This window comes from Manis pentadactyla, chromosome 11, assembly GCF_030020395.1.
Source record: "Manis pentadactyla isolate mManPen7 chromosome 11, mManPen7.hap1, whole genome shotgun sequence".
In the NCBI taxonomy this organism is placed as follows: domain Eukaryota; kingdom Metazoa; phylum Chordata; class Mammalia; order Pholidota; family Manidae; genus Manis; species Manis pentadactyla.
Window position 1 is genome coordinate 60,301,146 of NC_080029.1, and position 26,747 is coordinate 60,327,892.

The following is a 26,747-nucleotide window of genomic DNA, read 5'->3' on the forward strand; positions in this document are numbered from 1 at the left end:
CACTAAAAATCATACTTGAAATAGGTGAATTTTATGACATGTAAATTATCTCAATAAAAGTCTCCTTTTTTTAAATCAGAGAACATCAGAGCTGCAGGGAACCTGGCCCAACTCTTCACGTACACAGATGAAAAAAGTGAGGCCCAAAAAGGTTAATCAATGTATTTAAATGTCACCCAGCTAAATCATGGCAAAAGCAAAGACGACAAAACATCAAATTCCTGCCCCTCCCCCCACCCAGTCCAGTGCTACATCTACTAAAAATGATTAAGGAGTTTTTACAAATTATAGTAATAATTACATAGAATTCCTTTAGCGATGTACTAGAAGCATCAAAATTTGAGAATCAAAAAGGATGATTAAAACATACAAAAATGCATGAGTACATAAAGATGTTCAGAAAAAAACAGAAGCCAGAAAAACTCATAAGAAAAAGAACAAACCATTTTTTTCCCTGCCTTTCCAAAAGGAGCTGTATTTCAGGGCAACTAAATGTTGCCAGTTTATATGAAAGCAACCTTCTACTTTACAGAATATGAATTAATAAATGTAAATACAATGAGAGAATTAGAAATTATCATTTTGCAACCCCTAATAAAATTCAGATTCAGGCAAGAATTATCAATTATTGTTAAGGCAATTAAGTGAATGATTGAAAGGGGAGTTTGACACTTGTATGAAACCAAAATAACACCTCCTAATTACTTTAAGGAGAAAAAACAAAACACACTACTTTACGTGCATAGGGAGATCAAAATGTCACCAACCTAATAAAGCCATTAGAGTTAATGTCCAGATTAATTAGTAATTCAGGGAACAGAGGTGTAAGCTAAACAACAAGAGAAAGTAGTCAAACAAATTGCAGAAGGGGAGATATTCTGCAAGATAATAAGCCTCCTCTCTTTAGCTAATCAGAGGTGGAAAAAAGTGTGTGGGGGGTAACTATTCCAGATTAATACAGACTTGAAATACATAAGCAAAAACAAATGAGTCCTTAATTGGGTCCTAGTTTAGACAAAACAGCTGAGAAGGATATTGGGGAGATAATTGTATAAATTTGAAGATGAAATATTAGATAATATTAAGAAGTTTTTCTATGCGTGATAATATTTTTGTTATACAGTAATATACTTCTCTAGAGATGCATACTGAATTATTAGCAGTGGAAGATCTAGATGTCTGTGGTTCACTTCAAAATACTTCAATGAGTTTTAAGAAATGAGTTAAAATCTAAGTCTCAACTTGCTAATTCACTGTTTCCACAAATGCTCATTAATTTATTCATAAGGTATAATAATTACATAGATGGTACTCTTGCAGACAGAGGTTCAGAAAAGTGACCTACCAACAATGATTGCCATTTTTTTAAAAACAGGCACGGAGCTGTAGAGAATTCAGAGGTAACCAAACAAAATCGTTGGCAACGTGGCCCATCCAAAGACATCTAAGCAGCATGGAGAGCTTTGCCCTCGAAGAGCCCGAAGTATGTAGAAGAACTTCTTGGTGTTTACCACGAGAAACAATGCTGCTCTAACATCATAGTTAAAGCTCTGAAGTAGCAGCCTCAACTCACTAAAGCAATCCTCAATTATTACATAAAATCACTTAGTCCTTTATGACTTGACCAGACTTTACAACCAGTTAGTTACTTCCCAAATTGTGATGAAGTTAAGGGACAGTTTCAACAATCCTTTGAAGATTTTCAAGCTAGGGGTGCCAAGATAAAAAACAAAACCTTTACACTGGCTTCCTTTCAACTAGAGCCTTTAAAACTCAAACTGAATTTGACCCAGGAATTCCACTCCTAGGAATTTAACCTAAGAATGCAGGAGCCCAGTCTCAAAAAGACAGATGCACCCCTATGCTTATTGCAGCACTATTTACAACAGCCAAGAAATGGAAGCAACCCAAGTGTCCATCAGTAGATGAATGGATAAAGGAGATGTGGTACATATACACAATGGAGTATTATTCAGCCATAAGAAGAAAACAAATCCTACCATTTGCAACAACATGGATGGAGCTAGAGGGTATTATGCTCAGTGAAATAAGCCAGGCGGAGAGAGACAAATACCAAATGATTTCACTCATCTGTGGAGCATAAGAACAAAGTAAAAACTGAAGGAACAAAACAGCAGCAGACTCACAGAACCCAAGAATGGACTAACAGTTGCCAAACGGAAAGGGACTGGGGGAGGTGTGGTGGGACGGAGGGAGAAAGGTAATTAAGGGGCATTACGATTAGCACACAGTGTAGCGGTGTGGGGGGGCACGGGGAAGACAGTATAGCACAGAGAAGACAAGCATCTTACTACGCTGATGGATAGCGACTGTAATGAGGTATGTGGTGGGGACTTGATAATGGGGGGAATCTAGTAACCACAATGTTGCTCATGTAATTGTATATTAATGACACCAAAATTTTTTTAAAAGGGAAAAAAAAAAACTCGAACTGAGAGTCTCCCTCAAACCCTGGAGAAGAGACTGGTAATCAACCGGTAGATCTTAACACACTTGCCTTTTTTTCCCCTCTCTCCCCCAAAATCCAGAGTGGCGCAGTCCTCACGCCTTCCCCACACACAGCTGTGTGCGGAGGTTCAGGTGGCCCACCAGGGGTGGTGTCCGCAGGCGGCCTGTCGGGCCTCTCGGCCGCCCCGCCCCGCGCGTCTCCTCTCCAGTCACTGACCGTGCGGAGCAGCCTGGGAGCTCACCCGCTCCCCTTCTCTCTCGGAAACTCAACCAAAATCTGGGCAGGTGGGACTGTTGAGAAGGACCCAGCGGGCTAGCACTCTGGCTCTGAGTCCTCAGCACTGCAACTGAGAAACGTATAATGAGAAGCGTCACGAACCCTCGTGTTAACCAGAGTTTCGCCACTTCCACTGCCTATCCCAAAAAGTTAACTGACTTACAGACTTCACTGGACTTGGCGGCCGGTGGGAGACAGGACTTGGCGCCTAGCTCTAGCACCACGCGTGCGCGGTGCCCCGCCCCGCAAGCCTGGGCGCGCCAGGGGTCACGTGCCGCGGCTCCCCGCCCCACCCGCGACCGGGCGTTCCCCTCTTCCGGAAGCAGCGCTCGATCTTGCTGGGCTCCTCCTACCGCCGGTGACGTCAAACTCAGCGCCTACCACTGCGCTGCCTCCGCCTCCAGGCGCGGGGAGGGCTTCAGTGTTCTTTAACAGTAAGTCCAGCCGCTTCCGGACCCCTAAACAGGACAAGCGAGGGGTTTCAAGTTGCTACGTTTGCAGGCCTCGGGCGCGCGTGAGCAGATTTTGAGCGGCCAGAGGCTGGCTGGCTGGAGACCACCTCCGCAGAGGCCTTTCCCCCTCTCCACAACGTGTACTGCGTTTGGTTCCGCCGAGACCCACGACGGTTCCGCCCCCTCCTTCCTTGTCATTGATGTTGTTCTTGTCAGGGCCGCATCCCCGACCGCCGGGAGCTCGAACCCGAGCCGGGGCCGCCCAGGTGGCGCGGTGGCGGCGGCAGCGGCTGCGGCTGCAGCAGCTGCGACGGCTGCGGGGGCTGCTCCGGGGCCTGCGGGGGCGGCCGGGGGCTGGCGGCCGGCGGCGGGGCCGGATGGCTCTGTGCGGGCAGGCGGCGGGCGCCGCGTCGCTGCCCAGCGAGTTGATCGTGCACATCTTCTCCTTCCTGCCTGCGCCTGATCGTCTGCGGGCCTCGGCCTCCTGCTCGCACTGGCGTGAGTGTCTCTTCTACCCGGCTCTCTGGCCCCAGCTCCGCATCTGCCTCCGCGTCTCCCCCGCGGAGCAGCCTCGGCTGGAATTCCTCATGCGCAAGTGCGGCTGGTTCGTGCGAGAGCTGCGCGTTGAGTTCGCCGCTGAGAATTACCTGAGCGGTGGCGGCGGCCCGGGCGACGGAGGCGGCGCGGACACCGGAGCTGGTGGGGAAGAAGTCGAGACCCTACAGCTCTCCACCCGTTGGCTGGAAGTGCTGCGCACCTACTTAGAGCTGGTGCTGTGCGTGCTGGTCAGCATCCGGAACAACAGGTAGGCTTGCCGTGGACCCTCCTTCCGTCCTCCTATCCCTCTCCCCCTCTCCTGGGTTGCCTCCTTGCCCGAAATAGATTCAGTGCGCATACGCCCGACCAGCTTCAGCGTCGCTTTCTTCAGTGACTGGGGGTGTCAGTTCTAACCAGAGATTTCCTTGAGGTGGGAGTGCATAGTTGGACTTACCATAATACTTTATAAATAGTGATGGATTTGGTGTTTGTCAGACACCATTCCTGGCGCCTTCCAGGCACTGTCTCATTCATCCTCTCGGTGACTGGGATGGAGCTGACAGGCTCCGTCATTACTCATCTTACAGATGGGAGAACTGAAGCTTGGAGGGTGAGGCCTTTGAGTGAGTCTTGGGAGAAAAGAAACATAACCTCGTTTTTCTGACTCTGAGCCTGTCAGTTCTAAATAGTTCGTGCTTGGAGAAGGAGTAGGTATGCTACTGGTGTTTAATAGTTACAAGACTCACCCTAAAAGAAATCTCTGACAGCCATTTTCTTACCGAGAATACTTTAAGTAGGCCAGCCGCAAAGAGGAGAAGTGTTTGTTGAAGGAACTGGGGAAGATCCTGATCATCAGGGTTGGGAGTTGCTCCCCTTACACCTCCAGACTCAACTTGTTCCCAGGGATTAACCCAAAAGTAGCTCAGTACAGCTTGGTGTTTGTGTGTGTTGGGGGAACTGGCCATTATCTGCAAAACGTAAGCATGTTACTGTTCTGATTTCGCGTCAGAACTTTTACTTTAATTCTGGGACTAACTTCCTATGTTCTGACCTATTATCCTAATCAGTATTTTCCTTTATTTGTCTATTGCCCTATCCAAAACCTACTGGTTTAGATTTTCTGTGTCTGGATATTTTAACTAACCTTATAATTAAATATGAATTGGAAGAAATTTCAAATGTTAAAAAAAGGAGCAGCTTATTTAGTCATAAGAGTTTAGCAGTTTACAAATACACTATCTTATTTGATCCTTTTAATGACCATGTGAATTAGGCAGGGCAGCTATTATTATTATCCCTATTTTATGGAAAAGAAACTGGTGCTTAACAGGGTCAAGTGATGTGCACATTATCATACACGATCATTTTTCAGCAAGAAAGTGTCCTTCCTTTTGCAATAAATACATTTTGTTGAACATCAAATTATGTTACACAGGGTTGAGAGAAGATCCTGGTTTAATGCTAGGTGCTATATACCCTTAATTCTGTCCAAATCGAAAGGGTAGGAGATAAGCCTATAGCTCCAAGTTGTATTTGGGGTATGACTCCATCATTCCAGTGGCTTTTGAATTTTGAAAGCTTTTTGCACCAGTTCATTCTGTTTCCTTGCTTTGATTTTAATGTGGCAAGAGGGGCTGTTTGAGGTTATAAACTGGTCTTAATCAGATTGGAGACTCTTTGTCAGAATCGGATGTATGTATGGCTAGAGGACCAACTGACCCAAAAGTTAAAAAGATTCAGAGTCGGTGAGCACTTAATACTGGACCAAGAGTACAGATGAATTCAGCAAGTACCGATTAGATTTTTCTGTTCTGTGATTAGATGGCATTTATGAGGAACCATCCAAAAAAATGCATGTCTTTGGTCCAAGAAAGAACAAGACTTATGCAGGGCCTAGCTCCTTTTAAGTCTTTTAATAACTGGCTTGGTGGTTGGATGGATATTGTTCCAAAGGCAAAATCATATCTTTCCTTTGTTGTTGTTTAATTATTCTCTCCATCCCTACCTCACCTCTACCACTTTTTTTCAGCTTTATTGAGGTATATTTGAGAAATAGAAGTTGTAAGTACACTTTTATTAGCATCTCAATCTGTCTGTCTATAAAGGCCACCCTGTGCCTGCTTTCTGGGTCTGTGATCACTCTATACAAATACCACATACTAGCATCCTTTATATTAAGGTTTTTTTGTGATATACTATAGGATAGTGCTGCATGTTATGCTGCTTTGAGAGCATATTCATTGTGTATGTGTATGAAATTAAAGTGTAGGATCATGACATGTATTATTTGTACTAACAATATTTCAAAGAGTTCCTTAAAAATTATCTTCATATGAATTGGGGATCAACAGAGGTGAGGCTTAGAACCTCACCCCCCCTGTTTTGAGAGAAATCTTCTGCATACGTGGATGTTTTGTTGCCCTTGTCTAGCTTGGATTAATACTTAGCCTATAGGCACACACCTGATCATCTACATTTGCTTTCTTACAGCACTAATCTATGTTTTCTACCTTTATCTTGCATCTACCTACCACTTCAGCATTTTATTAAAAATAATAATAATAATAATAATAATAAGGGAGAAATGTGGGATTCACATATAAATCAAGTATAAAAATCAAATGAATATTCATATCTGACTTGATTGTTTATAGTTCATAATGAGTGATCAAAACCGAAAGTTTCTGTGATGACTGCCCTTGCACTGTTCACCATGTAAGAACTTACTTATTCACTATGTAAGAATTTGTTCACCATTTAAGAACTTGTTCGTTGTGCTTCAGAAGATCGGAGACTGATGAGAATTAGGCTTGGGGTGGATTAATGATTGTGCACTGAGTCCCCTGTGCAGAATTTTATTGTTGTTAACTCTTAACAACCATTTGATCAATAAATATGAGAGATGCCCTCTCAAAAAAAAAAAAAATACATTTAGGAATACTGTCATAGGAAGTGTAGGACACGTCTCTGGTATTAGGGAATCACAAAAGACCTAAGGAAAGCCAGCACATCCAAAATATTTTTTTCATATTATTAGGTGGCAATTCACACAAATTTTATCAAAAATGTACACCAAGAAATTTTAACATACAAACATCTTTATTCTTGAAGTATCCCATTTGTTAAAAATTCACAACTGGTAAAGACTGGGATTCAATTTGAATTTTAAAATTAAAACATTAAATTTTATAAATGTTTACTCTCCTACAGAATATTCAGTAGCAAGTAATATTAACAGAAAAGGCAACACCATCTTTCTTATTTTTTAAACTGTATACTAACTGGAGGAATATGAATAACAAGACTCACTTGATCACGGTGACACAAATTCATTCCTGAAGTGTTATTTCCAAATTTTACAAAGGTATTTCAAAGATTTTTAGAAGCCTAAAATTGCTCTTATGTAATACCCTGTATGAAAATAAATAGGATTGCTGGTCATGACATTTAAAAAAAAAAAAATTATCTTCATATGTTTGGAAATAAGTTAGTCTTACCTTAATTTTTGAAAATATCTTGAGATACTCTAGTAATATCAGAAGTATTAATAGAATGTTACAAATGTAAAAGGGATTAGTTTTCTTTAAATTTTAACAAATTTGAAAATATTTTAATCAATGTGATTTTCATGTCCCTTAGAAGAACTAAAACTATAATCTTGAATCGTGGAAACTTTCCAAGGGAATTTTGCATGTTGTTCTGCTTGATTCCTGGGTTTCATTTGCACGTGTACTCTGAGTGACCACAGCCACGTGTTCATACCTTAGGCATCAGGAGCAGCAGATAAGGATCAGGGAGGTGCAAAAATGCCTCAGTGGGTAAAACACAGTCCTCCAGGTTTCAGAGCTCCCTCCTGTCAGAGGCTAGGATGCCTCCTTCTTGATGAACTGTAAAAACAGAAATACAGGAAGTACTAATCCACCTGTATTATAGGTTAAATAGGCTGGATTCTTTCTGCAGTTGTTCTACAAGAAATAGTACTTAGAAGTTCAGAATAAATTTAGACAGACATTTTAGGATTTAATCTGGTGGTTGAGTACTGCCATTGAAATGCTGTATTTCAGATTCCTGTAGGAATTATAAAAATTCATCAATAAGATTTATGATAGCTAATAGACACAACCACTAAAAATACATAAACAGTAGGCATATGTACATTGTCATCACCTGGTTTATCCTTTTCTGGACTATAAAATACTTAATATTATTTTAATATGTTTAATAATATTTAATATATAAAATACGTAAACCTTTTTTGGGTTAAATGAAAAATTGGGGGCAGTACTTTTTTTAAAGATAAATACTGCAACAGGCCAGAAAGATTTTGTATGAGGGTGATTTTCTTATTAAAAATCTGGGTTATAATTCCAACTACATGTTTGTAGGTTAACCATTTCATGACTAAGCCTGCTTATATACCATCTTAATAGTAGAAGGTCTGTTAATAATTCTTAGATTTGGTCTTATTGATTTGGTATTCACAAGGAAGGAGAGTCTTGAGTTTGTATTATTTTCTCAACATCAGTCTACCAAGACCCCAAAAAAACGTAGATAACCATTTAAAATTACATCTTAAAAAAGGGTAAAAAAATTCTTTGGACATTTCATATTACTGTCTAAGACAGTAGGAAATGCCTAAAGGTGTTATCTCCAACAGCCCTCAGTCTTAGAAATGTTTTCCCCATCATGATGTAATAATATTTTACCTTTGAGAGCTCACTTCTATTATTTGTTTAAAGAAGCCTATTTACAGAATAAATATATTAAGATATACTGAAACTCTGACCAGTCTACACTGTCCAACAGGCTGTTCCTTAAAAGAGAAGAGAGGTGAGATGATGCATACCCAACAGACTTCTTTCTTACCTTAAACTGACAAAATGGTTCCACTGGGATAGCCTCAAGGTCATTGAGAAGAGTGAAGACTCTAACCTGCTAAAGAAACTAAAGTCCTGGGAGGGCTGCTGAGAGGAATTAGGGCTCTCTATTGTCCATAGGTGCATTCTAACAATGATTGGAAACTGGTAGATGGAGATAGAGAGTAAAACTCAAGAAAAGTTTGTGAATAAAATACCACTTTTTCTGTGTTAATATGAAGCTGTCAGATATCTTTTGAGTGGAGTGATTAAATTATCTCCGTGGTAATCTGTTAGTTCTGAGGCAGCCTTGGAGGACTTTACCCAAGTTGATCATTGTGTATAGGACCTAAGATGATAGTTTACCCAAGTTGATCAATGTATATAGGACCTTAGTTATTTTTAAAGATCTGTTTTTCTTCTCCATTTATTGAGGGCATACTGTGTGCCAAGCAGTGAAGATGAATTCCCCATTCCCATAGAATCAACATTCTAAAGGGGAAAGACAGAAACAAGTAAACAAATGAAAGATTATTTCAGTTGTAAAAATGAAAGAGGGCTATGTAATAGTGACCAGGTGGCAGCATCAGACAGAATGGACAGTTGAACTGCAGCATGAATGGCTAGAGTCAGGCATCTGAAGATCTGAGCAATAGTATTCCAAGCAGAAAAGGTAGAAAGCACCAAGGCCTTACTTAGGCCAGACAAATTTTTCAGACCTGTAGGTGCAGTAGGAAAAAAGGTATGGCAGAACCATGTGAGTGAGAGTGAGTGGTGTCATGGTGAGCTCTGAGATGTAGAGGGAGGTAGGAATGGGATTGGTATTGTGGGCTTGTGAATAAGTTTGAACTATATTCTAAGAATAGAGGAGTCACTGAAAATTTAAGGACAAGAGTAATGCAATGTAATTTGCATTTTAGGACAATCACTGTGGTTGCTGTGGAATGAATGAATTATAAGAGGAAACAAGAGGAAGTGGGGATACTAGGAAGCTGTTAAAATAATCTAGGCAGAGATAATAGTAGTTTGGAGATGGTGGAGATGATGAAAAGTAGATAGGTTTGGAATATATTTTGGCAATAGAGCCAAGAGTACTTGTTGCTTGGATGTAGATGGAGAAAAGGATGAATCAAATATTTTTTATCATTTCTCTGTGAGACTCGCTCAATTGTCTTGTCCTTAGTGCTGTTAAAATAATCTTTTAATAGCATGTAAAATAGCAGTTTTTAAATGTCAGTCATATTTAAATAAACCCTTTTGTGTAAAAACTGGGATTTGAAAATGATAATTCTTGGATGATAAGTGAATTTGTAAAGCAAATTCTTGGAAAATGGCTTTTAGTTAACAGATCCTAATGAAGATAATAAGGAATATATTATAGGCCTGTGGCTTCTTTCTGGTTTCTAAAGCTGTACTGTCCCATATAGTAGCTGCTAGCTACAAATAGCTATTTAAATTTTTATTAAATAAAATTAAAGATTCAGTTACACTAGCCACATTTCAAGTGCTCAATAGCCATATGTGGCTAGTAGCTATCATATTAGCATAGAATAGAGCATTTCCATCATGGCAGAAAGTTCTGTTAACATTTCACCAAAGGATATTTGTTTGATTTGGCCATGGTCATTCACTGGCATTTGTGAGAGTAGGAAATATGTTATTGAAAAGTGTAATGTGGATGTACACACTTGATATTGAACATGGACTAAGAATAGAACTGACCTGAAAGAATTCCATGCAATGTTATAGTTTAATGTAGCTTTTACCAGTTTAGAAATGGAAAAAAATTGCATTATATGAGCTCTGTGGGAAAGGCTTTAACCTTAAAAGCATCTTTTTTTTAAAGTTCTTATGTATTACCCTTTTTCATAGTTAGCATTCAGCTGCATTAACTCTAACTTAAGGTGACTACATCTGCATTTTTCCACTGATACTACTTATTATCAAAGAAATAATGTGGATCCTCTGCAATGAAAGAAAACATTCTAAAGTTGCTGCCACAGATAAAGTAACCCAATTCTCAGAGAAAACAAGGACATCATGACCAAACATCAGAAGTCTTTGGTCTCAGTTGTACTAAACAGTCCAACAGAAATAGAAAAAAAATGAAGGGTTTAGCCAGGCTCTGCAGTTCGACCTTGCAGAACCTTTTTTAGACTCATTGGTGGTCAATATTGTTTTCAAAGGATTTCCCATACTAACCCAATGAATCTATATCCAGGTTCAATTGTAAAATTGTATCAAAAGTTGTGATGGTTTTTTAATTCATAGGGAAACTCTTAAGCTAAAAAGAAAACAGGATACCTCTTTTTAGTCTAATTTTAATACATATTAAGTTGTATGTTTTTCATACAACTTGACTATATCAAACTATATATTAATACATGGTTGAAGAGGTAAGTGCATATCACAGCTTTTAAGAAATAATTTTCACTTCTCTTGGTAAATATTTTATTTTAGAGGGATTCTTAGTGTATAATGTACCTGAAAACTGGTCTACTCCCAAGATTTGTGATGTGTGAGGTAGCTAAATAGTCCTTAGTTTTTGTCATGAACCATGGTAAATATACTACTCAACAAGTATTTATTGAGTGCCAGGTCCTGTTCTAGTGACAGGAGATAAAACAGTAATCAAACAGCCCTGCCATCTGCAGAGCTTATTCTAGTGTGAAAAGAGGACAAAAATAAATAGTATCACAGTTGGTATTGCTATGAAGCAAAATGAAGCAGTTAAGGGAGATGGGAGTGGTGGGTGTGGGGAAGGAATGATGCTATGTAAAAACAGGGAATTTAAGGAAAGTCTTAACTGTACTTGAAGGAAGGAAGGGAACAAGCCTTGTGTGTCTTTCTGGGAATTGATTCCTGGGGGAAAAGTAGCAGTAAGTAGAGGAGTGGATATGCAAGGACTATGACTGACATGCTTATGTAAGACAGCCTAGAAAGCAATAAGATGTAGAAGAGGTCAGCCAGGTAAGGGGGAAGGTGATGTGTAAATAAGTAGGCCTTTATTAGGTTCTTTTATGTCTTGTAGTAGGTAGATAGCTAGAAATGAGCAAGGAAGGGGTTAGGGACTTTCGTGTTTACATTCAGCTAGATGCTTGGTTATATTATAAACCTGTTCTTGTGGGAATTAGGGAGTGAGGGCATAGATAACAGACCTGCCAAAACTGAGTGGTTCCAACGTGGAGAAGTTGACCCTAACTTCCCCTCAAAATATATTATATGCTCATTTGCATATTAAAAATCACACCTGTTAGTGCTGTGACAGTTCTGAGGCAGAACATCTAAGGACAATAAGAGGGAATCACCCTACTTCCCAGAAATCTTCCCCCTATTCTGAGAAAATCCCACCTATCCTAATGAATATTCCACCCTCTGCTTAAACTCCAGCTATTAGACAACCCAACCCAACCCCCACCAGCCCTGCTCATCTCTGGAGCACGCCCACACTCCTTCCTTGAGTGTGTATTTTGCTTTACTAAACTGCTCTGCTGCTCACCTCTAGAACATGTCTGCACTCTTCCCTTGAGTGTGTACTTTCACTTTCTTAAACTGTTCTTTGCTTGTACCTGCTCGACCTGATCTTGAATTCTTTCTCCATCAGAGTCAAGAACCCTTTCCTAGGTTGAGGCCTCAGCCAGTGTGCAGGGAGGTCTCCCAGGTTGGATTTCCTAACAACATAACGACTGACTTTTACTGTGAGTGAGATGAGGAGTCATAAAAAGGTTTGGGGCTGAGGATTGACATGATCTAATATTTCAAAAGGAACATTCTAGCTCCTGTGTTGGGAATTAGTTTGTAGGAGGACAAGGGTAGAAGCAATGAGCTGTGTTAGGAAGCTGTTGCAATAATTCAGGCATGGACCAGGGTAGGAGCAGTGGAAGTGATGAATATTCTGATTCTGTATTTACTTTTATCTGAAGGACATGTAGAAGTAAGTAAACAATGTAAGTACCAAAAAAAAGATGTAATTGTTCAGCCACATTACAGTGCCCTTTTAGTTACTACTCTCTAAATATGTCTAAAAATATTTTTCCTTTGGCTATTTTTATTCATTTTTTTTCCTTTCATTAATGATTTGCACTCTTTAAAGAAAAATACCTAGGATTTGGACACAGTTTATTTTCTGGAAACATGATTTGATCTTTGATATTTAGCTCCTTTACCACCAAGTACTTTCAAGTAATACCCTATTCATAAAGGCCTTATATACATATGAAATAGTCTGTTGAATTGCCCAGAAATGTCCTGATCTTCCTTACTGCAGTCACTTGCAATTTTCCTTTCCCTCTGTTTTCTCTTTCACTTTCCTGTTTCATGTAAACCCATTACTCCTTGGAATTTGCCTAAATCTGGCCCTCATATGAGCTAAGGGTTCAAGATGGTAGAACTAAGTGGAAAGGAAGAAGCAGGTAGATTCTTCCTTCCCTTTACCCCCAAATCACTGATCTCATCACCTTTACCAGGTATTAACTGAACTTACCAGTTAAGAAGTTAGAATTATTTTCTAATTCTGATTTCTTTTCTGATTTTTTAAATGGAATTTTTGAAAACATAAAAACTAGATACAATGAATCTATTACCCAGATTTAGTAAATTAAGGTTTTTGCCACATTTACTGTCTTTTATCTTCCCTGAAATATTTTAAAGCAAATCCAAGATACCAGCATTATTTTTACACTGCACACCTTGGTATAAAGCTCTGAAAATTAAGGACATTGTTATATATAACCATAGTGCCATTAATATACTTAACAAAGTTACCAATAATTCCGTATTATCACCTGATTTTTTTAAAGTAATCTTTTTAAAACTTTTATTTCCACTCCAAGAGTCTTAACTCATGGATAATTGGAACATAACTGCTATAACTTTTCAAATCATTGGCACACAATGCATACTGTAATAATTGAATAAACAGAGTAGGAAAGCAGTCTATAGGCAAAGTTTCTAAGTTGTAAGTACTTAATGATATGATTTAGCTCTGGATCTGGAACTGTTAACTTTTTAAAACAGGATTAAAGAAAAATGCAATTAGGTAGAAGAAATCCTCTTTTGGCAATAGTATGGCCTTTTGCGTGTTTTGTAAAAATTGATTATCAAACACTGTGCTCTTTCACAATACATATTAGGATTTGCAAGGGGACTAGTAAGTAGATTGTATCTGATTAATATTTCCATAGGAACACAGCTAAATTAATTTGAAGAATTAAGATGAAAAAAAAAACTTTCTAACCAACTGAAATGTTTTCCCAATACCTTTATGTTACATGCCTTGTGAACAAGTGCATGGTGTGGACATTGTGCAGAAGAGAATCCTTTGGCCTCTTTAATTCACTTGCAAATTCAACAATAAATAACAATGAGTACAATAAGTAAATAAAACTCATATCACAGTTTCAGCTTTAAGTGAAAGGATTATGTGACACAATTCCTTTGTTAGTGGTATAGTCTCCTGGCCTCAAAATGAGGCATCTATTTATTGCTATTTTATTTTATTATTTTATTTTCTATTAAGGTATTATTGATATACGCTCTTATGAATGTTTCACATGAAAAAACAATGTGGTTACTACCTTTACTCATATTCTCAAGTCGCCACCCATACCCCATTGCAGTCACTGTCCATCAGTGTAGTAAGATGCCACAAATTCACTATTTGCTTCTCTGTGCTACCCTGTTTTCACCGTGACCCCTCACCCCATGTGTACTAAACATAATACCCCTCAATCCCCTTCTCCCTCCCTCCCCACCCGCCCTCCCACACCCCTCCCCTTTGGTAAAAGCTAGTCCATTCTTGGAGTCTGTGAGTCTGCTGCTGTTTTGTTCCTTCAGTTTTTGCTTTGTTCTTATACTCCACAAATGAGGGAAATCACTGGGCACTTGTCTTTCTCTGCCTGGCTTATTTCACTGAGCATAATACCCTCTAGCTCCATCCATGTTGTTCCAAATGGTAGGAATTGTTTCTTTCTTATGGCTGAATAGTATTCCATTGTGTATATATACCACTTCTTCTTTATCCATTCATCTACTGATGGACACTTAGGTTGCTTACATATCTTGCCTATTATAAATAGTGCTGCGATAAACATAGGGGTGCATATGCCCTTTTGAATCTGAGAACTTGTATTCTTTGGGTAAATTCCAAGGAGTGGGATTTCTGAGTCAAATGGTATTTCTATTTTTAGTTTTTTGAGGAACCTCCATATTGCTTTCCACAATGGTTGAACTAGCTTACATTCCCACCAGCAGTGTAGGAGGGTTCCCCTTTCTCGCATCCTCACCAGCATTTGTTGTTCTTAGTCTTTTCAGTGCTGGCCATCCTTACTGGTGTGAGATGATGTCTCATTGCGGTTTTAATTTGCATTTCCCTGATGATTAGTGATGTGGATGAACTTTTTATATGCCTGTTAGCCATCTGAATTTCTTCTTTGGAGAATTGTCTGTTCAGATTCTCTGCCCATTTTTTAATCGGGTTATTGGCTTTCTGGGTGTTGAGGCATGTAAGTTCTTTATATATTTTGGATGTTAACCCCTGGTCAGATATGTCATTTACAAATATATTCTCCCATACTGTAGGATGCCTTTTTGTTCTGTTGATGGTGTCCTTTGCCGTACAGAAGCTGTTTAGCTTGATATAGTCCCATGTGTTCCTTATTGCTTTTGTTTCCCTTGCTCAAGGAGATGCGTTCAGGAAAAAGTTGCTCATGTTTGTATTCAGGAGATTTTTGCCTATGTGGTCTTCTAAGAGTTTTATTGTTTCATGACTTACATTCAGGTTTTTGATCCATTTCAAGTTTACTTCCATGTATGGGGTTTAACAGTAATCCAGTTTCATTCTCTTGCATGTAGCTGTCCAGTTTTGCCAACCCCAGTTGTTGAAGAGGCTGTCATTTCCCCCATTGTATATCCATGGCTCCTTTATCTTATATTAATTGATCCATATATGCTTGGGTTTATATCTGGGCTCTCAACTCTGTGCCATTGGTCTATTGTTCTGTTCTTGTGCCAGTACAAAATTGTCTTCATTACTGTGGCTTTGTAGTAGAGCTTGAAGTTGGGGAGCATAATCCCCCCAGCTTTATTCTTCCTTTCAGGATTGCCTTGGCTATTCAGGGTCTTTTGTGGTTCCATATGAATTTTAGAACGATTTGCTCTAGTTCATTGAAGATTGCTATTGGTATTTTAATAGGAATTGCATTGAATCTGTAGGTTGCTTTCGGCAGGATGGCCATTTTGACAATATTAATTCTTCCTATCCATGAGCACAGGATATATTTCCATTTACTGGTATCTTTTTAAATTTCTCTCATGAGTGTCTTGTAGTTTTCAAAGTATAGGTCTTTTACTTCCTTGGTTAGGTTTATTCCTAGATATTTTATTCTTTTTGATGCAATTGTGAGTGGAATTGTTTCTTAATTTCACTTTCTGCTAGTTCATCATTAGTGTATAGGAATGCCACAGATTTCTGTGTATTAATTTTGTATCCTGCCACTTTGCTGAATTCAGATATAAGATCTAGTCGTTTTGGAGTGGATTCTTTAGGGTTTTTTATGTCCAATATCATGTCATCTGCAAACAGGGACAGTTTAACTTCTTCCTTACCAATCTGGCTGCCCTTTATTTCTTTGTGTTGTCTAACTGCTGTGGTGAGGACCTCCAGAACTATGTTGAATAAAAGTGGAGAGAGTGGTTATCCTTGTTTTGTTCCCAATCTTAAAGGAAAGGCTTTCAGCTTCTTGCTGTTAAGTATAATGTTGTCTGTGGATTTATCATATATGGCCTTATTATGTTGAGGTACTTGCCCTGTATACCTATTTTCTTGAGAGTTTTTATATCATGAATGGATGTTGAATTTTGTAAAATGCTTTTTCGGCATCTATGGAGGTGATCATGTGGTTCTTGTCCTTCTTTTGTTGATGTGGTGGATGATGTTGATGGATTTTCTAATATTGTACCATCCTTGCATCCCTGGAATAAATCCTACTTGATCATGATGGATGAATTTTTTTATATATCTTTGAATTCGGTTTCCTAATATTTTGTTGAGTATTTTTGCATCTATGTTCATCAGGGATATTGGTCTGTAATTTTCTTTTTTGTGGTGTCTTTGCCTGGTTTTAGTGTTAGGGTGATGCTGGCCTCATAGAATGAGTTTGGAAGTATTCCCTCCTCTTCTACTTTTTGGAAAACTTCAAGAAGGATGGGTATTAGGTCTTCACTAAATGATTGATACAATTCAGCGGTGAAGCCACCTGGTACAGGAGTTTTCTTCTTAGGTAGTTATTGATTACCAAATCAATTTCATCATTGGTAATTGGTCTCTTCAGATTTTCTGTTTCTTTTTGGGTCAGCCTTGGAAGGTTGTATTTTTCTAGAAAGCTGTCCATTTCTTCTAGGTTATCCAGTTTGTTGTCATGTAATTTTTCATAGTATTCTCTAATAATTCTTTGTATTTCTATGATGTCTGTACTGATTTTTCCTTTCTCACTTCTGATTCTGTTTATGTGTGTAGACTCTTCTTTTCTTGATAAGTCTGGCTCGGGGTTTATCTATTTTGTTAATTTTCTCACAGAACCAGCTCTTGCTTTCACTGATTCTTTCTACTGTTTTATTCTCCTCGATTTTATTTATTTATGCTCTAATCTTTATTATGTCCCTCCTTCTACTGACTTTGGGCCTCATTTGTTGTTCTTTTTCTAGTTTCGTTAATTGTGAGTTTAGAGTGTTCATATGGAATTGTTCTTCTTTCCTGAGGTAGGCCTGTATTGCAATATACTTTTATCTTAGCACTGCCTTCACTGTGCCCCACAGATTTTGTGAGTTGAATTATTGTTGTCATTTGTGTCCATATATTGCTTGATATCTGTTTTTATTTGGTTATTGAGCCATTGGTTATTTAGGAGCATGTTGTGAAGGCTCCATGTGTTTGTCAGATTTTTAATTTTCATTGTATAATTTATTTCTAGTTTCATATCTAGTTTCATACCTTTGTGGTCTGAGAAACTGGTTAGTACAATTTCAGTCTTTTTGAATTGACTGAGGCTCTTTTTGTGGCCTAGTATATGATCTATTCTTGAAAATGTTCCATGTGCACTTGAGAAGAATGTGTATTCTGCTGCTTTTGGGAGTAGAGTTCTGTAGGTGTCTATTAAGTCCGTCTGTTCTAATGTGTTGTTCAGTGCTTCTGTTTCCTTACTTATTTTCTGTCTTGTTGATCTGTCCTTCAGAGTGAGTGGAATGTTGAAGTCTCCTAGAATGAATGCATTGCATTCTATTTCCCCTTTTAATTCAATTACTATTTGTTTCACGTATGTAGGTGCTCCTGTGTTGGGAGCATAGGTATTTATAATGGTTCTATCTTCTTGTTGGATTGACCCCTTTATCATTCTTTGTCTCTTGTGACTTTATTTGTTTTAAAGTCTATTTTGTCTGATACAAGTACTGCAACTCCTGCTTTTTGCTATTAGTTGCATGAAATATCTTTTTCCATCCCTTCACTTTTAGTCTGTTTATGTCTTTGGGTTTAAAGTGAGTCTCTTGTAGGCAGCATATAGATGGGTCTTGTTTTTTTATTCATTCAGTGACTCTGTGTCTTTTGATTGGCGCATTCAGTCCATTTACATTTAGGGTGATTATCAACAGGCATGTACTTATTGCCATTGCCGACTTTAGATTCGTGGTTACCAAAAGTTCAAGGTTAACTTCCTTACTATCTAAGAGTCTAACTTAACTTACTTAATATGCTATTACAAACACAATCTAAGGGTTCTTTTTTCTCCTCCTTTTTCTTCCTCCTCCATTCTTTATATATTAGGTATCATATTCTGTACTCTTTGTCTATCCCTTGATTGACCTTGGAGATAGTTAATTTAATTTGCATTTGCTTAGTAATTAGCTGTTCTACTTTCTTTACTATGGTTTTATTACATCTGGTGACAGCTAGTAAACCTTAGGAACACTTCCATCTATAGCAGTCCCTCCAAAATACACTGTAGAGATGGTTTGTGGGAGGTAAATTCTCTCAGCGTTTGCTTATCTGGAAATTGTTTAATCCCTCCTTCAAATTTAAATGATAATTCTGCTGGATAAAGTAATCTTGGTTCCAGGCCCTTCTGCTTCATTGCATTAAATACATCATGCCACCCCCTTCTGGCCTGTAAGATTTCTGCTGAGAAGTCTGATGTTAGCCTGATGGGCTTTCCTTTGTATGTCATCTTATTTCTCTCTCTGGCTGCTTTTAACAGTCTGTCCTTATCCTTGATCTTTGCCAGTTTAATTACTATATTTCTTGGTGTTATCTTCCTTGCATTCCTTGTGTTGGGAGATCTGTGGATCTCCATGGCCTCAGAGACTATCTCCTTCCCCAGATTGGGGAAGTTTCAGCAATTACCTCTTCAAAGTTATGTTCTATCCCTTTCTCTCTCTCTCTTCTTCTTCTAGTACCCCTATAATGCGAATATTGTTCCATTTGGATTAGTCACACAGTTCTCTCAATATTCTTTCATTCTTAGAGATCCTTTTTTCTCTCTGTGCCTCAGCTTCTTTGTATTTCTCTTCACTAGTTTCTATTTCATTTATCTTCTCCACTGTATCCAATCTGCTTTTAATACCCTCCATTGTGCTCTTCAATGATTGGATCTCTGACGGGACTTCATTCCTGAGTTCTTGAATATCTTTCCATACCTCCATTAGCATGTTAATGATTTTTATTTTGAACTCCCTTTCAGGAAGTCATGAGGTCCATGTCATCTTTCCGGGGTTATATTAGTTTTACTCTGTATCAGGTTCCTTTGGCGTTTCATGTTTGTGTATGGCACCCTCTGGGGTCCAGAAGCTCTACTCTCTGGAGCTGCTCAGCCCCTGAAGCAATGTCGGGGGTCACAGGGGAGCGGTATTGGTGCCTGAGGGAAGGAAAGAGCTGTTCCCTGCTTCCTGGCTGCTATGCCTGTCTCCACTGCCTGAGCCAGTGGGCCAAGCACACAGGTATAAGCTTTTGTCCCAAGCAGCTTGAATCTCAAGTCTCTCCAGGAATTCTACCAGTCTTAGCTTTCCAACCCCGTAATCACGAGAGTATCATGAAAGCACCATGAAATGTAGTTTTGTGCACCCAGAGCAGATCTCCGGAGTTAGGTATTCAGCAGTCCCAAGCCTTCCACTCCCTCCCTGCTCAGTTTCTCTTCCTCCCGCCAGTGAGCTGGGGTGGGCGGAGGGCTTGGGTCCCACAGGGCCACAGCTTTGGTACGTTACCCTGTTGCGTGACGTCTGCTCTTTTCTCCAGTTGTGTGCAGTCTGGTGCAGTCCTCTTTCCTGTTGCTCTCTCAGGATTAATTGTATTAATTATATTTTCATATTATATGCTGTTTTAGGAGGAAGCCTCTGTCTCATCTCTCACGCCGCCATCTTTAATCCTTCCCTTACAGCATTTCCCTCTCATCTCTCTCTTAAATTACTAACTAGTCTCTACACTTTGACTCGGCATGCCTTCTTCCAGGCTGTTCTATTATAACAACAACATTTCCCAGATACAGTTTAATCATGTTTATTCCCTGCTTACAACTGTTTTGAGGCACCTCATTGTTTTGAAGGCAAAAGCCAAAAATTTTTGCCACAGAACTCCATCTGCATCTACAGCCTCATTCCATTTTATGTTCACACTCTCTGCACTCAGGGTTCCTTTCAGTGTCTCATCCTTCCTTGGCTCCCTTCAACCTCAGGGGCTCTGCCCATGCTTTGCCTTTTCTCTGTAGCAGCCTCTCCTTACGCTCCTCCTCCTTGCCAACTCCCACGTATCTGCAAGGTCCCATTTCAGTTGATTTATGTTAGGGAACACTTCTCTGCCTGCACAGTGTCAGATCCCCTACTATGTAGCACCATATGTTTGTCCGTCACAGCACCTGATCACTGTCATATCTCCAGTAGAGCCTGGCACTTAGTTAGGCCCTCAGGGAATATTTGGTTGGATGAAAAACTGAATTGTTGATTATTCTTCAAGCTGAATTTTAAAATCATCAGGTTTTTTAGTGAAACTAAGGTTATTAATTTGGGGAAATGTGACATACTATCAAGAATTGTTATTTTTCATTTACTTCCATCTTTTACCACTTTTATGGATTATACATTTCTTATTAAAGGTATCCCTAAATTGTGTTACAAATGGAATCTCTAGTTGGTTATCATTAGCATTTAGGTTTTATCCTTATCCAGTTACTTGTTTTTCTCCTGCTTTATTTAGAATTTTACTATTAGAAAAATGTTTGGTAGCTAAAATTATCTGAAACCAATTTTTACATGATTTTTTAAATCTCTTGATCATAAACTATAGATTTGATCATAAAACCAGGGAAGGTTCTCTAGATTAATCAAAGAATATTTCTTACTGAGAAGATATCTTCAGGGCAGTGCCCTACCCTTGCACATTTAACACATTAACTAAGTTAATTGGTTTGGGAAATTTTTTTATTATAAATAACATCTATATCAAAGAGTGTATACTGTTCTTTCAAATGTCATTTTATTATTTATTCATTCCTAAACCCTTTAAGGTGAATATTGTCACTGATAAGGAATTGAGTCCCAGTGACATTAAGACCACTTTTCTGTAATCATTAAAATACTGATTTCCTGAACTAATTATTAGACCCCAATCTTCATTCTTTAGAGTTTTTGCTGTTTCTCCCATATTACATTGCTTTTCATTGTATGTAAAAAGCAATCAGAAAGCACTTAATTGGATTCTGAGTTATAAGGCCGAAACTTTTCTAGACTATATCTGCTGCATATTTTTATTTTTAATACTTACATTTTGATGTAATTATTTACACAATAATTTTAAATTACATTTCTTATAGGAACCTCCAGAAGTTTAGTCTTTTTGGAGACATAAGCGTTTTACAACAGCAAGGAAGTTTGTCAAATACATACCTCAGCAAGGTGGACCCTGATGGCAAAAAAATTAAACAGTAAGTTATATAGTGGAAAGGGGCTTATATAATAATTTTAGTTTTTTCTGATAAATCAGAAGAGTAATGATATTTTTTTCTTAAAAACGTATGTCCTGGAAATATCTTTTTTATGAAATACAGTAATCAATATGTGCCTTCCATGTCATAAATCTTTAAGACAAATCAGAGAATTTGCTGGGTAGTGTTATTTAAAACTGTTACTTCTGTACTTGCATTTGCAATTTATAACATAAATTGTATAGCATCAGTCTTTTCTACCGTACTGTAAAGTGCTGCTTTCCTTGGATGAACATATTTCTAGATGTTTAATACATATACATGTTTACTGTATCTATATGTTTAATACATATTATTCATATTTTAATGTGAATTTTAGTAGTATTTATGATAATATTACTTGTGGGTTGGATAGAAGTTAACAAAAGAGAGAAAATGAATCCCAACATTGCATCCCACTTCATTGCCTATTTTCAAGTCATTGTTCAAAGATAATAGAGTTAAATGCTAACAGGATTGTTGTGGTTTGTTTTCCCTACAGAATTCAGCAGCTATTTGAAGAAATACTAAGTAATAGTAGGCAACTAAAATGGCTGTCCTGTGGGTTTATGCTGGAAATAGTAACCCCAACATCACTGTCATCTCTCTCAAATTCTATTGCCAACACCATGGAGCACCTGAGTTTACTGGACAACAATATACCTGGTAACAGCACCCTCATCACTGCAGTTGAACTGGAGCGATTTGTGAATCTGCGCTCACTTGCCCTGGATTTCTGTGACTTTACAGCTGAGATGGCAAGAGTCTTAACTGACAGCAACCATGTGCCTTTGCAGCGACTCTCTCTCCTGGTCCACAATGTTTCTGTAATGCACAAGTCTCTGGACAATATGCCAAGTGATGAGCATTGGAAAGCCTTGTCACGGAAGAGCACCAGCCTTCGGGTCTATATAATGGCTTTTGATATCAAGAGTGAAGATATGTTAAAAATTCTGAAACCCAGTATACCACTAGAGAGGATTCATTTTGACAGCTACATCACTTGTGTTTCCGGGGCTATTGTTGATCTTATATCTAGGCAGTACGATAGGTTTCTCACTCACTTTATATTAATGAATGATGTGATTGACACGTCTGGTTTTCCAGATCTTAGTGACAACCGAAATGAAGATCCACTGGTTTTATTAGCATGGAGGTGCACAAAGCTCTCTCTCCTGGCAGTTCATGGTAGGTGATTTTTCTTCACTATATTTTGATATTGATATTACACCCAAAATATTTTATAGCAATAAAAAGACAGAACTGACATTTATAGTATGCAAATTTTTATACTTTTTAATAAGATATGCCACTTAAAAGTAGACAGTGATATTTCTATATATTTCTTCCTCTAATCACACTTCCTCTAATCTGTTGTAAAAATGTAACAGAGAAGGAAAAGAATGATTTCTTTTGTGATGACTGCTTTATCTTCTAGATTCTAGGTATCAGCGTATTAATCTGTATGACATTTTTAAAATGATGGTTCCATTGATTGGGTATGCTTTTTCTTATTGGCACTTTTTTCTTTTTTTTGGTATCATTAATATACAATTACATGAGCAACATTATGGTTTCTAGACTCCCCCCATTATCAAGTCCCCACCACATACCCCATTACAGTCACTGTCCATCAGCGTAGTAAGATGCTGTAGAATCACTACTTGTCTTCTCTGTGTTATACTGTCACCTTTCATCTTAAAGTGAACTATTCTCATTTGAAAAGAGAGTTGCTTCTCTAACAAGTTAGAAGAACACTTTAACTTCCTTTTGTAGAACTTATATTTACAGAATACAAAATAGAAAGTCCTTATGAACATCTTAAACTCTGTTAACCGTGTTTCAGTATTTTTGAAATTAATTTTTTAACCCCATATGTGTGTGGGAAAGTGTGTACCTTTTCAAGTTTTGCTTTATAATTTGACAAGTTATCAGAGGTAGTAGCAAAGAATAGGTCAGTATTGAAGGTAATAAGTAAAATGTAGATTTTTTTATAGAACAAAGAAATGTCAGGTTAATTTAAGCAAGTCTTTTTTCTTCTTTTCAGAAATAAGATGTTAGATGCACCTAATGCCCTTCCATCCATTGCCCTTTATTTTTTCCAAGAAGTTACCATTATTCTGAAGTTAATACATAGTCCCATGACTGTTCAATATTTTACATATTTGCTACTGACAAAAAAATTATTTTTAAAGTGTCACTTCATAACTTTTGACTGTGAAACATCATAGGAATGATTTTTTACCAATGAAAAATACCAGTTTACTGTGCATTGTTAATGGATACATATAAAATAAAAATGTTTTTTATATCTCTATCTAAAGCTATAATTATAAATGTCTTTGATTTTACTACGTGCACTAATACCAGAATGGGATTACAGCATCTATCAATTCACCATCTACAGTGATGTTCTTGGAGACAGTATCAAACTCACGATCTTTTTCTTTTTCTGGGCTAAACAATCATACTTCCTTTTACAATTTCAGTGTTTTGTTAAAGGGAAAGGAACAAAGCAGTAAGTGAGATACAAGTTTGTGGAAAAGACTAATCAAATAGACAAAACAAAACACCAAGAAATGACAGTGTTTGTCTTGTGCTTATTTTTAAGGTTACACAGTGTGGGCACACAACCTCATCGCCATTGCTCGTCTTCGTGGCTCTGATCTCAGAGTCCTTGAAGTCACTGAAGAAAGCATTGATTTTGACCAAGGTGAACTGGCCGACCAGGATGTGGATCCCGTGCATAACCTCATTGAGCAGGTATCTCTGGGCCTAGGTCGACCTTGGCATGCGGTCATGGACATTGAATCACTGAGTGTCTTCACTGAACCAAATCGTCATTTTTACAGAGAGATGCAAAACTTCAGCGAAGACATTTAGCTTTTTTAAAAATGTACAGTTCCTGTGGTTACATATGCAAGTAGGGTCCTATTATGTTTTTTTTTTTCAGTAGTGTGAATTAATCCCTTTGTGCTGTGTTTAATCAGTATTAGTTTATAGAATTATATATGTATATTCTACTTCTTGATCAAAGAACGTAGTCGGGTATTGGTTTAGAAGTTCAAAGTGACAATGTATAGGGCTTTCACGGTTAATGGACTTGTTACCAAACTTTAAGGATATACAACCGAAGGTGGTTTGAGGTTGCTGGCTAACTTTATTTTTCACTGAGTTAGTTACTCTGCCTTTTTGATGTTTTTATTCTTTTTGAGTCAAAGTAAAAAGCTCAGGAGCCAAACTATTTTTATACATATATATATATAGATATATATCCATAGCCTGGTGGATTCGTATGCAATGCACTGCATCCATGCATTCTGATAGCATTTCATTAATTCTTATTTGAAATGGCAGAAGGGAGGATAATATCTCAAATGAATTATACTTAATAGAAAAGCCAAGATTTACCTTTCATCACATATATAATAGTTGATATCACCGAATACCATTCTGAATTTTGTATAGTACTAGGTTAGAACATTGCTTAATTTTTTTAATCATTTACATAAACATGAATACTCCAATTGTTGGATTTTTTTTAAACTATAACTGACATAATTTTATTCATCAATTACATTATTCATTCAAGTTAGCTTTTTAGCCCAGATTTCAAATAGTAGAGGAAGAAACAAGATATATTGCAGGGTAAAACCTCCTCAAAGAAAGTAAAAAACAGAAATGTACACACACATGCTTACAAATAAACATTAGTCGTGAAATCCCTAGCAACAAGTCACTGGATTTTTCTCTGTCAGCGCACGTGTCAGCTGCCAAAGAATAGACTTAACTGAAGAAGTGCCCACATGCTGGCAGGGGCCGGCCCACTCTGGCCAGCCAGATACTGCTAGATTGTAATATTTAAGGTCGAATTTTCGACCTGTGGTACACAGCTGTGCTGTGGCTCAGTCAGCAACCTCAGAACTCTGAAAAAACAAAACAAAAAAAAAGAAAAAAAAACCATGCACCTGTTTCACTGTGAAGAGTGAATGTAAAGGAAAGAAAGGACAAACTGAAAGCCTGTTCTATCACAGGTATGAGCTGCTATGATACATGAAGAACATTCCATGAAGTATGTTTTAAAACCTTGTTATATCTGAGAGGCTTTAAAAGCCAATTTAACTGTTTCAGGGCAACCGCGGTACAGACGTGGTCTCTGTGAGACTTCCACCTGACCCCAGTTTTAAGTGGTACGAATGTTGTGCATTTAATGTTAAAGGACAGCCTGCAATAATTAAGTAAGTAGCCAACGTGGGTGCCCAGCAGTGCTGAGACCTGGCTGCTCTATTGTAAGCTTTGGAAACACAATTTATGCAACAGATGTCCAGATATGATTCTATTTATGGAAAAAGTTTATATGTATTTTACAAATGGTTTTACCATCTTATATTAAAATGACCTTTTGACAGGTGTGCACTGTTTTGTCTCCAGTGAGCACATACCATGCGGATTTTATATGTACATCAGTAGTGTGAATCCACTGGCACAGTGTGTATAAATGCCAGATGTGGTGAGATTTTATCTTATAAATGTGATCAGATAAAATAACTCCTGACAGAAATTGTAAGGAAACCAGCTGAATGTTTGACCTGATGACTGATGTTGTATGGTTTATGTTAAATGTATATTCTTTTAATCAATGAATAAAGCATTAAAAAGTGATCATTGTAATACATTTTATTGTATATGAAGCATGAAAACATTTTTTAGTGTTAAACTGCAGTAATCTTTACATTGTGCATGACCATGTTAGCTCCTGTTGTAGTCTGATGCAGTAAAGCTTAAATTTGGGAATATATCATAAAATGTGTTAGGGTAACTAGTTTGGAAAGTCTTCATTTTTTTTTTTTTTTTAGCTCTTTGGCAAAATACAAACTTAAAAGCAAACGACAGATTGGTTAGCACAAAATCCAAAAGTATTATGCATTTAGAATATATTACTGATATGGTAAAATACATGTTGTAGGAACTCCTTATTTTTAAAAACTATACTGGTGCAAAAATACTTTAATTTGCCAATATTAAATAGTTCATAAACCCCTGTAATACTTTAGTTTGGCTTTGTACTCTCTGTTCTTGATTGTTAGACAAACAGCTGTCTTCTATAAGAAAGAAAACGGTTTTCCTTCTTCCATCTTCCCTTCCTTAGTCATTC

The 26,747-nt window shown here is 37.9% G+C and overlaps 1 protein-coding gene and 1 long non-coding RNA gene across 3 annotated transcripts in view; one reads left to right on the plus strand and one right to left on the minus strand.

Annotated features, from left to right (window-relative positions):
• The window catches only part of LOC118910263 (uncharacterized), a 71,298-nt gene extending 68,235 nt beyond the window's left edge, over positions 1 to 3,063 (minus strand). The window contains exon 1 of one of the 2 annotated variants that reach the window (XR_005023884.2): positions 2,910 to 3,063. This is a non-coding gene — a long non-coding RNA (uncharacterized LOC118910263). The remainder of the gene's footprint in view (positions 1 to 2,909) is intronic. The other variant, XR_005023883.2, reaches the window with a different exon arrangement.
• Positions 3,064 to 3,187: 124 nt separating this feature from the next.
• On the plus strand, positions 3,188 to 26,254 carry FBXO33 (F-box protein 33). Its single transcript, XM_036881293.2, has 4 exons — positions 3,188 to 4,003; positions 21,443 to 21,553; positions 22,095 to 22,780; positions 24,204 to 26,254. Exons 1-4 carry the CDS (start codon positions 3,399 to 3,401, stop codon positions 24,473 to 24,475), a joined length of 1,674 nt encoding a protein of 557 aa, XP_036737188.2. The 5' UTR covers positions 3,188 to 3,398; the 3' UTR covers positions 24,476 to 26,254.
• Positions 26,255 to 26,747: the final 493 nt, after the last annotated feature.

Bases quoted from the DNA above. Each gene is read 5' to 3' on its own strand.
- FBXO33 (XM_036881293.2), top strand. From the start codon at position 3,399: ATGTTGTTCTTGTCAGGGCCGCATCCCCGACCGCCGGGAGCTCGAACC. The intron at 4,004-21,442 runs GTAGGCTTGCCG...CATTTCTTATAG, and splicing joins GTCAGCATCCGGAACAACAG to GAACCTCCAGAAGTTTAGTC. The intron at 21,554-22,094 runs GTAAGTTATATA...TTTTCCCTACAG, and splicing joins GATGGCAAAAAAATTAAACA to AATTCAGCAGCTATTTGAAG.